Here is a 13630-nt window from a genome sequence, read left to right on the forward strand (position 1 = left end):
TGGGATTTTTTCTTTAAAAACAAGGCAAAATATAAACCTTTGCTGTAGTTCTAATGGGACTTTGAGAAGGAATGAATTAAAATGCATGCATTAAATCTGCTGTCTAAATCCGGAAGTCTCCAAAGGAAATCCTGCCACTCCCTTCCTTGGTTGCTAGAATGTGTCAGTTAGTTGTATGGCATCTCAGGAACCCTAGGGCCTATCAGCAGTACTTACTGTACCCAGCAAGGTGGCACTTGGGGAACTTGAGGCTGGAAAAATTGGGGTAGGGAGTATGCATAAGCCTAAGGGTTTTTCTTTGAACACTGCTTCATCTTCAACTACCTTTAGTGTTTGTGACTAAAAGCCTGGCTTTTTTGAAAGTCAGACCCAGGTTCAGCATTTAGCTCTGTCACTTACCTATCATGTGACTTTGAGCTAGTTGCCATCAGAAAAGAAATGTCATTTGATCTTGACTCTGACCAAGTGAGAGCTTTATGGCTGATGGGCATGTTTTCTGCCTTTTATTTAATTAGAAAAGGAAACTACTTATCACATATCCTATAAGTGTATAACCAAGATAAAAGGTTGTTAGGAACATTGTAACTTCTAAAGGTTTCTAAACATAATTAACTTTGGTAAATCCATCTCTGTCTTTGGGACAGACACTCATAAGGCCTCGTATTTTCTTTATTCCATTTTTCTAAAACTGGGGATTGCATCAGTAGTGCCTGATCCCATCCTGCTCCACTTGAATGAGTGGCTCCAGGCCCACTCTTGATTGTTCCCACACTGTTGGGGCTTCTGCTGATGAACACTTCCATGTGCCATCTGCATTTTTTTCTGTGTGATGGACTACTGAGGCACTGCAAACTATGCTAATGCTGATAGGGGATCCTGTTTCTTGACCCATCACTAATATCTTGCAAGTACATGAAGCTACCAGAGATTCCTGAGCAAAAGCTTAAAAAGCTTTCAATCTCTCCAAATAAGCCCCATGCATTGCTTTTAGAATGTGTCATCATGGAGCAGGCAAGTCATCAGAACCTAAGAATATTTGTATATTGGGTTTTAAAAACCAATACAGCTGTAAAATATTGTTTGGAATCATCAAGGAACTAAAAGTTCAGGAATAAAGGATTGTGAGTTGTAGAAAGCCACGTTTCTGCACTTATTCCACCCAGATGACCTTGCCCCAAGGACAAATTGGAGCTTGATGAAATAAAGCTACACATGGCCAGTGAGCCCAGCTCTGTGCTAATGAATCACCCCAATGGGAGAGGACCTGAGTTCTCTATGGTTGGTATTAACACCATCAGAATGGCAAAGAAGTCTTTTTCACGAGTACATTGAGTTCACTTGCTAAGCCTAATTTGTGTTCTTTTTAGCTTTATTTTTGGCTTTGGGTAGAGTTTTTTTATTTTTGTTTTTTGTTTATTCATTTGTTTTTGGATGAGAATGTGTCATCTCTAAAACTCTTCAGGTAGTTAGGTTGTCTTCTAATGCCTATTTTTAAATATTTATAACTTGCTCTTAAGTATTTGTCTGGAGCCTCTCCCTTGTAATACTCTGCCTGTGTTTTTCTTAATAGTACATTGAGACAATTTCTCCATTTCAAAACTTGCTTTCTATATACCATGTTCGTGCCTGAACACGTATGTGTGGGTTTTGGACTGAGGCATACCTAGGTCTGCATCCTGCTCTACTTCTAGCTAGCTGTGTAACTTTGGGCAACATAGTTAACATCTCTGGGCCTCAGTGCCTTCGTCCATATAGTAAGGACTGTAATTAGTCCCTACTTCAGAGACAACTGTTTATAAGAATTGAATAAGACCAAATATTGCAAGCACTTGGGTTAATCATAGAGTATAGAAAATGCTCAGTAAATTTCATGGCAGTGGCAATTTTTACTGCTTTTTTTCAAATAATATATTGAAACATCTACTGGACTATCATCCATTGGAAAGACTTGCTCATAGTAGGTGCTTCGTAAGTGTTTAGCTTAGATGTGAGAGGTGTTTTTCTTTCCACTGGACTGTTTCTTGGACCCAGTTGATCACTTGCAGCTCAGTATTAAACGTAGGAGAATGAAGATGCTGCTTCAGGGAAAAACAACGAGTTGTCATCATGCAGTCTTTGGTCCAGTCCTCTTGGACACCACTGCTGTTAAACACTTGTGTAAAAGTCTGGCTCGTCCACTCATCTAAGTTTTGAAGCTTTTTCTGACATAGATATCAAGTAGAAGGTTATTTTAATTGCTTCTGCTGAAGGAATTGGGTCATACATTCAATGCTGGTGTCATGCCTCCCTTCTAAAGCTTAATGGAAAGGGAGCTCCTATCCATCCAATCCTGAAACCTTGAGGCCCTGGCACGGACAAGTTTGGGTTTTGACTGTTGGGAGGTGTACACTTGACTGGTTTCACACTCACCATTTGGTTTTTCAGACCCCACAGCATGTCTACCTGCACAGAACTACAAACCAGTTGGAGTTGTGTGCTCTGTTGTGAGGGTGAGGGTGGGGCAGGGTGGGGAGGGGTTTGATCCATGAACCAGGTATCTGATGTAGCTTTATTCCAGCTTTCCACAAGATAGTAATTGCTCAAAATCCATGGATGGGCATTAAGTGGTCCAGAAGATCCCTAAAATTATATGTAAAATATGGATGCTCTGGGAAGGAAGGGGGAGACACTACGGGAGCATTTTCTGTGGCGAGAGACTATAGCCTTTAACTGATTCTCAAAGCAGTCTGTGACCCAAGACAAGCTAAGACCACAAAGCTATTTGGTTTTGCTTCCCCAAACCAGTTGGTGTATATAACCACAACACCCAAACCACCCAAGTAGGAGGTCAGAACAGTGACAAAAATCAGTCGGAAACTTTTCCTAGTCAAGCAGCTGATGGATTGTTCAATCGGTTGTTGTAGACCCATGTAGACAAAGCCTGCAAGCTTGGGGAAGCCAGGCCCCCTCAGGTCAGCCTCGGGCGTCAGCCCCCATCCTGCCAGGCCCTGGGGAGTGAGTCCTTCCTGCCCGGCAGCTCCTTTGCTCATGAGCTGGCCAGAGTCACCTCCTCGTACAGCACCTCAGAGGCAGCGCCCTGGGGCGGCTGGGATCCGAAGGACTGGAGGCAGGTGCCTGCTCCACTACTGCCTAGCTGCGATGCCGCAGGTAAGTCACTTCTCCTCAAGCCTCGCTTTCCTCATCTGTCAACTGGGGCACAGCCACCCGCTCAGCCTGCCCGCCTGCCTCACGGGGTTATTTGGGAGGAACACAGGAGGTGACAGCTCTGAAGGCAACCCATAAAGCTCTGTATGTCTCTGAGGGATTTGTAGTGCTTTCTGGCCTTCCTTTTTCTCTAGCCCAAGCAAGCAGAATTCTTCAGGTATCTTGGCCTCACCTGCAGGGAAACAAATGGGGGATTGCCCAGGGTGCAGTTTCTCTCTCCCTCTTCTGGACACCTTCTGGCATTCCATTTCCTTTCCTGCCTGCCTGTCCCTGCTGCCAGACTGGGAGCCCAAGGGGAGTAGGGGTTGTACTTCTGTGCTTCCAAATCACCCTACCAGATGACTGCCTGTTTGATACCAAGTGGGGGCTCAGGAACCGCCTCTCCTGCCAGCAATCTGCTGTGGGTTCTGCACTGCATGGTATTCTCTGAACCCACTGAAGGCCTGGCAGTCCAGGAGGGAAGGGAGAAGGCATCCAAGCCAAGCCTATCCCAAGATGGCTGAGAGTTTGAATCAACCTCTAGAGTCTAGAAAGAATGGCTGGCTTACATGCCCCAAAGAGTCACATTAACAGTCATGACAGCAAGATGATGCATACCAGCTTTTGCAGAGAATTTCATTTGGATCTTGGAGTTGTTATTCTGGTGCATGAAATATCAATGTGCACAGGATGTCTTCCCTATCTGCAGAGAGAGAGCTGGAGACACGAGCATTTTCTAAGTGATACTAATCAGAAGATGGCCATCAAGCTGAAAGGGCCTCCTGGGATTCTGACCTTTAATGGAAATGCGGCTTTGGTACATCCAGCCTTGTTCTCTTTATCCTGCCTGCCCTGGCCTGGAAGAACAAGCAGTGCTTTCCGTTCAAGGGCTATTGATTTCTTTCTCCCTCAGAGTCACAGTACTCCTCAGCTGTTCGCTCTTCAGATGAAACCAGAAGAATATTGTCCAGCCCAAAGCTGCCAGGGAAACAAAATTAGCAAAAAAGGATATAGATGTCGTCCACTCGGAATGTCGCCATTTCTACCCTGCTCTATCCTGCCTTGCCCTGGCCTCAGAAGCCACAAATGAGAGGATCCCAGCTAGCATGCCTGGAGAGTTCCTTTACCTCACCTTGTTATCTGTCTGCCCGAGTAGCAGAGGGCAGAGCACATGTGTGGCCCCAACATTTTCTCTAGGAACTTTAGAAGTTGGCCACACTGAGGGGGGTCCTCGGCACTTGTCACAATAGCCTGTGAGTTTGAGACAGAAATAACAAAGATTTTGTTTCCTCTGCCCAAGGATCATCCCAGAATTTGACAGGTTCCAGGTGGCCCTGGAACCACCAAGATGGAGGAGGACTCAGAATAATTTACACAGTCATAGGTCAAGTAGCAAAAAAGGACCTACATGGAGTTCAGCCATTTGCTTTTGATAGTATTTATTTTGTGAAGCCCCTGATGATAGCTTCCAACTGGTTGGGACCCAAGGGCTCTTTCTGTGGGAGAGAGTTCCACCTCCTACACCACTGTCCAAAGGGGCAAAAAAAAGACCCCAGAAGGCCAATGCTGCTGTAGGTTTTGCCAAGCATATGGAACTGTGTGTCAGGATCCAGTTCCCCCTCAGGGTCCCATGCCTCACCCAGGGATTCTGCCAGTACCTTCCACCACCATCCCTTCACCCTGGCATATTGTCTGTAGAACATTATCCTCTTTGACTGATTTACTTGGGTCTTGTCAGCCTCCCCGTCTACTGTAAGCTCCATAAGAGCGGAGATACACAGTGCCAACTCCATGCTGGAAACAGAACCTGGTCCATAGCAGACCTATGTTCATCAAATGACTGGCAGAGGGGCTGACTGGGCTGCCCTGTAAGCCCATCACGTACTTGCACAGTTAAGTCCAGGGACCCTAGAATCATTGAGGCCTGTGTCCCTCTCATGACACTCTGGGCAGGGGAAGCCATGAAGCCAAGGCCATACACAAGCACAGGTGTTAAGCAGGTTCTACCCCAAGTCATGGCCCCAGTGATACACAGGGAGAAGTGACCTGATGGGTACTCATCACTCCCTATCTTCTAGAGAAATTGAGTCACAGGCTCTGAGAGTTGAGGAACCTAGTAAACAATGAGCACTTGCCTATTATTCATTGTAGGAAACCCCCACAGTTTCTGAAAGATGCTCAAGAAGAAATTTTTGCATAAGAGCACCCCAAACTGGGCTTCTGGCAGCTATATCTAAATTGTGTCTCTCTATGGGTCCTGGCTGGCCAGAGCCCATGGGTCTCAGGAGTGCTCATCCATGGGGGAGCATGGGACCCCTCAGAAATCAGATCTCAGTGATGTGGGAATTCCCATGCAGTATGCCATCCTCCTGTCATTTCAAAGGAAAAGTCCCAAGGGCCAGTGAGTTGTTGCCAATTCTTGCTTCCATAATCTACAAAAGAAGGTGCTCTTCCTTGTGGAGTAATAAACAAACCCACGCTAGAGCTCATTACCCTATGGGACACATAGCTGAGTGCCTTTGCTGGCACAAGCAGTGTTCACTGGGGAGACCAGGTGGGGATTCCCTTATGAAGGAAAAATAATCTTTCTCCTCTCTTCCCTCTCCCCTTTTTTCTCCTCCCTCTTCTCTCTCTCTCTCTCTCTCTCTCTCTCTCTCTCTCTCTCTCTCTGCGCCTCCTGTTCTCCCACTTTTTTCCCTCTCACTCTTCCTCTTCCCTCCCTCTGTCAACCGACATGCTGTATTTCTCTGAATCAGAATGCTTTCCTCTAGGGGATCGTGGAGTGAGTGACTTCAATCTGAATCAGGCTGAAACCCAGGAACCCTTTGTGGGCACCTGTCTTTATATATGATCCTACTGCCCTGTGACTCCCCCCAATTGGAGAGTCTCTTTTTCCGATTAGGTGGTTAAATTGTTATTAAGATCACTTTCCCTCTGCCCTGATGAGAAGGAAGCATCCAGGTGATTGTACTGGGGTGCACAGAAACATGAGCATGTGGTGGCTGTTGGGTGAAGCTGGTACAGTGCCCAGCCTAGTCTATTGGCAGGCACCGTACTGAGCTCAGTGGTGCCGGGAGGCAGTGGCAGCCTTTGGTTATGCCTGGCCTTTTGCCTTTCGCTCCTGCTTGGCACACAAGTTAAGGCATTAGCCCTTCTATGAGCCCCTAGAGACTGGTGGGGTTGTACAGCTTCCTGAGCATCAACACGAAGCTTCCTGAAAGGCAGCCCAGGACTTGTCAGTGAATTGGCTGAGTGGGGCTGAGAAGAGGTGAGACAGAGGAAGGGGGAGGCCTTAGTTCTCTGAGACTTCCTGCTGGCCCTAGCCCATCAGGATGGCCACTGTGGGAGAGGCACACAGGGCTCACTTATCAGTGTCCCGGGAACAATAGGATCAAGTGTATATGACAATCGCAGCCTTACAAAATTTAGTCCTTTGATGACTGTCTCCATAACTTTGCTTATAAAAAGCCACATGACCTGGGCTATCCTTTACAAGAGGGCAGAAAGTGAGTGTCCTGTCACTAAGCAGCAATTTTCAGCCACCATTTCCTCCTGGTCACTGAAACCATTTGTCATTTCCTGTTTTCTCCATTTTCCAACGATTCTAATTGTCAGTGTCAAAAGGCAACAACTGTTTTCTTGTGGCTTATCTTTGGAGCATATTGATTCAGAACAAAGGATCGGAGCCTCCCTCTGCAAAACAAAGGAAGCAGCCTCCTTGGAAAGGCTGGAGAGAGTGCCCAGGCCCCCTCTGTCAGGGAGAAGAGGACTGGCAGTGTCTCTGGACACCCTAGCAGGGTGAAGAGCTGGTGGAAGACCCCATCTTTCTGGGGGTCCCCACAGACACAGAGCTTTTACAGAGCAGCTGCCAGCACTACTGGCTGGGCAAGGGCACTGTTTGACCTTGGCAGTATGTATAGTTATGCAGCTGACCAGATTTCCCACTTAAACTCTGGATGTTCTAGTATCCCCTTTGTCCCTATAACCCTAAACTTAGTGTAAAGCACTTTCTCATACAAAAGATGGTACAAGGGGAGCAGGGGCCTCCACTCTCTGAATCCTGCCCAGCTCAGGCTTTCCTTGTTTTCTGAGCTCCTGGGCAGACTTTCTCTGTACATCCTTCCCTTTGCACTTTTCTGCCCTCCCGTGCTTTTGCTTGGGTCACATTCTCTAACCTCCATCTGCACCGGTCCCTGTACTACTGTGATACTAGATAAAAGTGATGGGGCAGTCAGTGGGTATAGACTTTGAGTCTGTAATTAAGAAGCATTGCACTTCCTTTCCATGTTGCTTTGGATAGTCATTTAACTTCTGTGAGCCTCCCATGTCACATCAGTAAGCTGGGGACTCTGGATGTATTCCAATGTCCTCAGGCTGATCTAAGAATCAATGAGAAGAACATAAGTGAAAGGGCTGCCTTCAGAAATGCCCACCCACCCTGAGCATCTCAGGCACATCTAGAGGCTATGGCCTGGGGCAGTCATGCCTTCTGACCCCACTGAGCATTTTTTTCTGAGATGACAGGAAATAATGGGTGCAAAGTGCCCTAGACAGTGATCACTCATAAAAGCGAACCTACCCAACCCCGCCCAACCAGTGCTTTAGCAGGAAGAGGGCAGATCCATGGGTCAGCCGAGAAACAGCCCTCTCCACCCACATCCCAGCAGCCCCTGCTGTGGGAGGAGACAAGAGCCAGGACAGGAAGCAGGCTAAGGATGGGATGGAAAAGCAAAGCCCAGGCTGGGGAAATCGCTCTTGGTGTAGTCTTCCCAGTGCCATGTGTTTGTCCTCTCTGCTTTGCCAGGAGCTGAAGCCAGGTACTGCTGCCAGGCCTGAGAGCTGGGCACATTCCAAAGTGCCGTCCCTCTGCCCTGCCTACACCCACACCAGCCCCACTGAGTGCAGAGAGGGGCTGCCTGGGGAAGCCTATTGCTAGGAAAGCAGGCAGTGCCTAGGCAGCTCATATTGCACAGTTGAGACCTCTGTCACATGGGGGGCACAGGTGAGAGAAAATGTTGGTTAGTGCACTCACAGGCAGGCTTCTGGAGAAAGGGAGAGAGACGGCAGCAGGTGAGCACAGGTTGAGCAGTGGGGTCCCAGTCACCACCTTGCCCTGGCTGGCTGAGGGTCTTAGTGATTTGTGCCTTTTCCTGCCTTGGGCCTTCTTCTGATCCTCTCCCTGCCATGTTTTTCTCCTTTGTCTGTGAGCCTATCCCACACTGATTTGCCGTTTTTCATGCTCCTGGGTGGACTTTCTCTGTACATCCTTCCCTTTGCACTTTTCTGCCCTCCCCTGCCTTTTCTTGGGTCACATCCTCAAACTTTCATCTGCCCCTGCCCCAACCCTAGTACAATGTGTTACTTGATAGAACGTAAGGGGCTTCACTGCATCCCAAAAGCCTGGCTCCTCCCTCACCCACTCAGCCAACTTTGAGAAGGAGACAGGAAGCTCCTCCCAATTGTCCGTGCTGCAGCCAATCAGGAAAAGGAAGCGAAATTGGCAGTGTCTGCCAACTCTTGGACTCAGTGTGTCCATGTGACCATTTGATCATTCAGCCTTCATGCCGGGACCACCCAGATAAACCTTGGTCCTTTCCCCATGACAGCCTTGCAGAGACTGGACACCCACCACCAAACAGGCCAGAATCTGCTCTGCCCAAGCCACTGTGTCCTTTGAATGCAGCCAATTTGTCTGGGTGTCCTTGAAAATGGCATGGCCAGATTCCTATCCACACTGGGCATGTGTGGCCAACACAAAGTAGCATAGGACTGTCACCTCCGTCCTTCTACATACTCTGCTTCTATTAATGCAGCCTAATGTTACATTTGTTCTTTTGGTGACCACATCGCACTGCTGACCCATTCTGAACAGATAGACATTCAAACTGCCTCAGTCTTTTTCTCTGTGCACTGCTGCTGATTTCTGCCTCTTGCCCCATCCTATGCTGTTGCAGTTGGTTTTTTAACCCAGGCGCAGAATCCTACTTTTCTTTATACCTGTGGAACTTTGCTGTGGAGGGTGGGACATGCATGCAAATGTGTGTTGGTGTGTTCACTCATGCTTTTGCTGCACCAAAGCCGAGTCCTAGGTCCCCAAGCAGTGATCCCAAGACTAACATTTCTCAGCAGCTATAATCTAATGTGTCTTTTTCATCTTCTGTTTAGCAAGAGAAACAGAGATCAGGTCTTATGGCAATAACCCCTAAACAGAGGAGCGTGTACATGGGCCAGCAGATGAGCCATTTTCAAGGTAAGTAGTTAAGGTCAGTTTTCCCAAAAGGACCTGCCAAGGGATGCATATGTAGGGGTGGGGCAGGATTTCGCTTCTGAGTAAGCAGTTACCATCTGTGTTTCTGAAAAGCACTTGAGTGGTCTGTAAGTCAGTTAAGTAGAACATGAATTCTGACCCTGCCCATTCACTCCCCCATGCACATTCACACAGAGCTGGGCTGACCTTCCATTTCTAATGATTTCCAGGGCTACTGGCTCCCAGAGCCTCTACAGATAGCAGGAGCTCCCCCACCCCACCACCCACATGGCAACCGAGAATATACTCCACATTTATTGGCTTAGGATATACCAGTTAGCAAAAAGCTAGAAATGGTCCCACCTTTGTGGAATTTACAGGCTTCCAGGTAGAACTGAGTTAAGCAGTCCTTACAAACCAGTAAGGTGAGATTGGAGCAGGCCAAGCATACTCATGGGAACATTCTCCGACAAGTGGCAGTATCTTCATTTTACCCAATGCCACCTCTACACCATTGATTCTCCAGCCTCATGCAAAAACCCTGTGCCTTTGAGCCTGATACCAGCCAACTTTGTGTCTGTCTGCCAAGGCTGGAGTGGCATGTCGGGCAGGCTTCAGCTACAGGGACAGAGCAGGTCAGTTTCAGGAAGGCTGAGGCTAGAGTGTAAACTAGTTGAAAAACTTGGAGGTGCCACGGTAATAAAAGAACCTAGGCATGGTTACAAGAGAAAAATAGAATTAGTAATTATGATCATGGAGTGTAAGATGGGTAGTGTCCAAGGCTGGCATTCTAACTGCACTGTTTCTTGCTTAACCTCGGGCAAACCATGTGACTGACATGTGCCTCAGTTTCCACAGCTTCCACTGAACAAGAGTGCTGGTAGATGTCAGCCACAGCACACTCAGGATGCATTCTGAAACTTAGGTACCTGGGATTCTACCTTCTGTCTTCTGCTCTGTCTCTTTCCACCCTGTCTCTCTCAAAAAATCAGGAAGCTCAGAAGGTAGCCTCCTAGATTTCGACCTTTAGAAAGGAAACTTACTGCAGATCAAGTCAGCAAACACATGATCCTCAAATGTGAGGCTCAGAGGCTATGGGGAGCACTCCTTCTTACCATGTTTGTTGAGTGGAGAGCTGAGGCAAGCTACATCTTCCCTAGTTTGAAGGCTGAGCCATCTTCCACAACCCACCACACTCCACCCCAACCCTTCCTTTCTTCTACAAAATATTCAGGAGAAGCCCCTAAATACAGAGCACTGAGGGTAAGAGCAGACACAGCCCCTGGTCTCAGAGATTCTTGTCTACTTGAAAAGGTGGGCAGCTGGCATTTCAATCCAGCACAATCTGCTTTGGGTGAGGGGTGTTTTGTGTACAGACATAGGAGTTATGGGAGGGCTTCACAGAATAACTGTGTCCAGGCTGAGGGCAGAGAAATGAGGGGAATTGAAAAGAGTCCGTGGGGGCAGGGTTGTTTAGTCAGGGACATGAGGTGAGAAGTGATGGATGCTGGACCCATGGCCTGTCCAGTGGCCACAGTCCTTGCTGAGGATGCCTATGGAACTGATCCCCATGTCTCTCTTTCTGTAGCCGTCCAAGAACAAGTCACCTCCAAGTGTAGCCACACCAAGGCAAGCCCCCTGTCCAGCCAGCATATGATGTCATCCACACCTGGGCTCCTTCAGAACAATGAGAATCAAGGAATAATCCAACCCACCAGACACCAGAGCCATGAGGGCATGAGCACGATCTCACCAACTCTGAAGAAGCAGCAAAGAATATTCAACTCCAGCCCCCAGTGTCCCACATCCTCACACTTGAACCAGAACCCCCAGGGCAATCTTGGCTCTGTCTGCCAGCATCCACAGAATCCCAAAATCACCCCTATAGGAGTGCCCCTGCCCAGGTTCTGCTCCCACTCCCTGGACAGTCAGCACCTAAGTCCCCACCAGCTCAGACAGCCCAGTATGACAAGAATGCCCACTGTATTCAACAATGCTGCCTGGATGGCGGCGGCAGCAGCTATGACCACAGCAGTTTCGAGGGAACCTCCTCCAAGCCAGGGAGATGACAGCATGAAGCACCATTTTGATAGCAACTCAGTCTTTGCCAAGGTGCCCATGGGAGTGCCTCCGGTAGCCTCGGCGTTTCCATCTCAGCAGCCGTTTGTGCCCCCTAATCAGGCTGCCCCAGGAGGCACACCTGACCAGAAGGTTAGTGATGCTCTGGCCAACCCCAGCTTCAGCCTGCTGGGGAACCAGAGCTTCCAGCAGAGCCCGGTACAGGTCCCTGTGCCTGTGCTGAACACTACCAAGTCCCTCCAGCAGGGCATGGCCACCATGGCTCCCATGAGTCCTGTTCAGGGCATTGAGCCACCAAGCTATGTGGCTGCCGCCGCTGCTGCCGCTGCTGCATCTGCCATCGCTGCTAGCCAGTCCTTGGGTCCATTTAACAGAACAGGTAGCCTCCTTGAGCTGCCACCTGACAACCTTTTGCCCCAACTTCATCCCCAGTCTCCGCTAAATGGTCTGATTTCACCCCCTGATGATAGTGAGGTGGATTTCATTGAAGCTCTCTTGAAAGGCTCTAGCGAGGGCCCAGATGAAGACTGGGTGTGCAATTTGAGGCTGATAGATGACATTTTGGAACAGCAAGCTTCTGTCCAAAATGCCACAGCCCAGAATGCTGACCAACTCACCAAGGGTACTGGGGAGCTTTAGATCAGAGCAGGATGCCCATAGAAACCCCCATGTTGATGTCACTCAAAGAAGTGGCCAGAATCCACATCAAGTTCACAACTGGCCCCAGACAGTCACACTTGGCTCCTCATTAGTGGTGTCAGCCCAGCCTGTCCCTCTCTCTACCAGAAACAATGGAAAGCTGGTGATTTTTCAAGCTACTTGTATATATTTAAAAAATTTTGTAAATGGTTTTCCTAAACACGAATGACAGAAGTATTTATACTTGGTTTTGTGACTTTGTAAATAAAGTGACGGCTTTTGTTTCAATAGAGTTGTGTTTATTATGCCTTGTTTTGTGTTTATTATACATTTTATACAAATATGCAGACTGTGTTGTCCACTGCAGTGACACCTTGTTAAGCCAGGTGACTGAGTTGCTGTGGTTTTGATGCAATGAGAGATGTGGATGTGATCAATGGGTGTTGTACAAACTGACAAATGCTGAATAGAAAAACCACTTGGTCATTGATTTCCATATTCACTAAAAATTCTGTTGCCTGCCAGGTGTGACTGTTAATCTCATTGCAGACTTCTTCGTCCCTGCTAGCTCCTCCCTAATGAGCATCTACAGCAGAAGCTATTTTATTGTTAAGTGCCCCCTGAGACATTGCAGGTAAGCTAGATGTCCTTTAGATTTGGGAGAGGTGCAAAGAGCTGAGCTCTGTGTGAGCTGTGCACCTCGAGGCACTAGAACATTCCCCTCTTTCTGTCATTCAGAGAAAACCCCCACTTCCTGCCGCTTCAGTGCACCCTCACAGTGGGAAGGTGAGCCCATCCTGCTTTCAAGCCTGCTTTCAAGTCTTTCCGCATTCGTCTTGGTGTAAGGCTCTGTGGTTTGGGGTGAAGAGTCTATAAACATTAATAGTTGATTTGGAGTTTGTCTTTGATGGTTTCTATCTGCAATTATTGTCATGTATATTTAAGTGTCTGTTATAAAAAAAAATCCACACGCACTGTCCTGTAAACTTTTCTCAGTCTCCAGATTTTGTGTAATGACATTTTAATTGCCACCTCGTATTTTGCCTCTACATCAAAATCTGGCATCTATTTTGAGCCAGTGTGTTTTTTCTGTTCTGTAATAAACAGCCAGGAGAAAAGTGCCTCTATGTTTTCATTTTCCAGGGAGCATTCAGTGCCTACAAACCCAAGTCAGCTGAGCCTGCTAGTGTCTCTGGTTCTCAGAGGTGGTTTGATGTCTTGTGCATCAGAAAGCTGCTATGGTGAGGGCACAGGGGTAACTGGCTGGGTAGAACACATTACAGTGATTGACCAGTGTAGCATAGAAGCATAGCATTTTCAATCCCAACTCCTCATTTTACAGGAGAGGAACAGGGTTGCGTGGCTACTCAGGTAATTCCACAGTGGGGACAGAGGATGGGTGGGAGACTCCCTCTGAGAATCCAGACTTTGCACCTCCATCCTTCTGCCCTTACTAAAGATCACACTTGCCCTTCTTTGCTC

At 47.9% G+C, this 13630-nt stretch overlaps 1 protein-coding gene across 2 annotated transcripts in view; it reads left to right on the forward strand.

The window, feature by feature from the left end:
• Nucleotides 1-13233, forward strand: part of MAMLD1 (mastermind like domain containing 1) — a 99802-nt gene extending 86569 nt beyond the window's left edge. Inside the window, exons 4-5 of one of the 2 annotated variants that reach the window (XM_081276444.1) lie at nt 9349-9433; nt 11019-13233. In XM_081276444.1, the coding sequence (XP_081132570.1) occupies nt 9349-9433; nt 11019-12148 (1215 nt within the window). In that variant the 3' untranslated portion in view covers nt 12149-13233. Of the gene's footprint in view, nt 1-2903; nt 3148-9348; nt 9434-11018 lie in introns of those variants that run through there. The other variant, XM_081276445.1, reaches the window with a different exon arrangement.
• The last annotated feature ends 397 nt before the right edge of the window (nt 13234-13630 follow it).

Source organism: Spermophilus citellus, assembly GCF_964194105.1.
Source record: "Spermophilus citellus genome assembly, chromosome: X".
NCBI classification, from domain to species: Eukaryota; Metazoa; Chordata; class Mammalia; order Rodentia; family Sciuridae; genus Spermophilus; species Spermophilus citellus.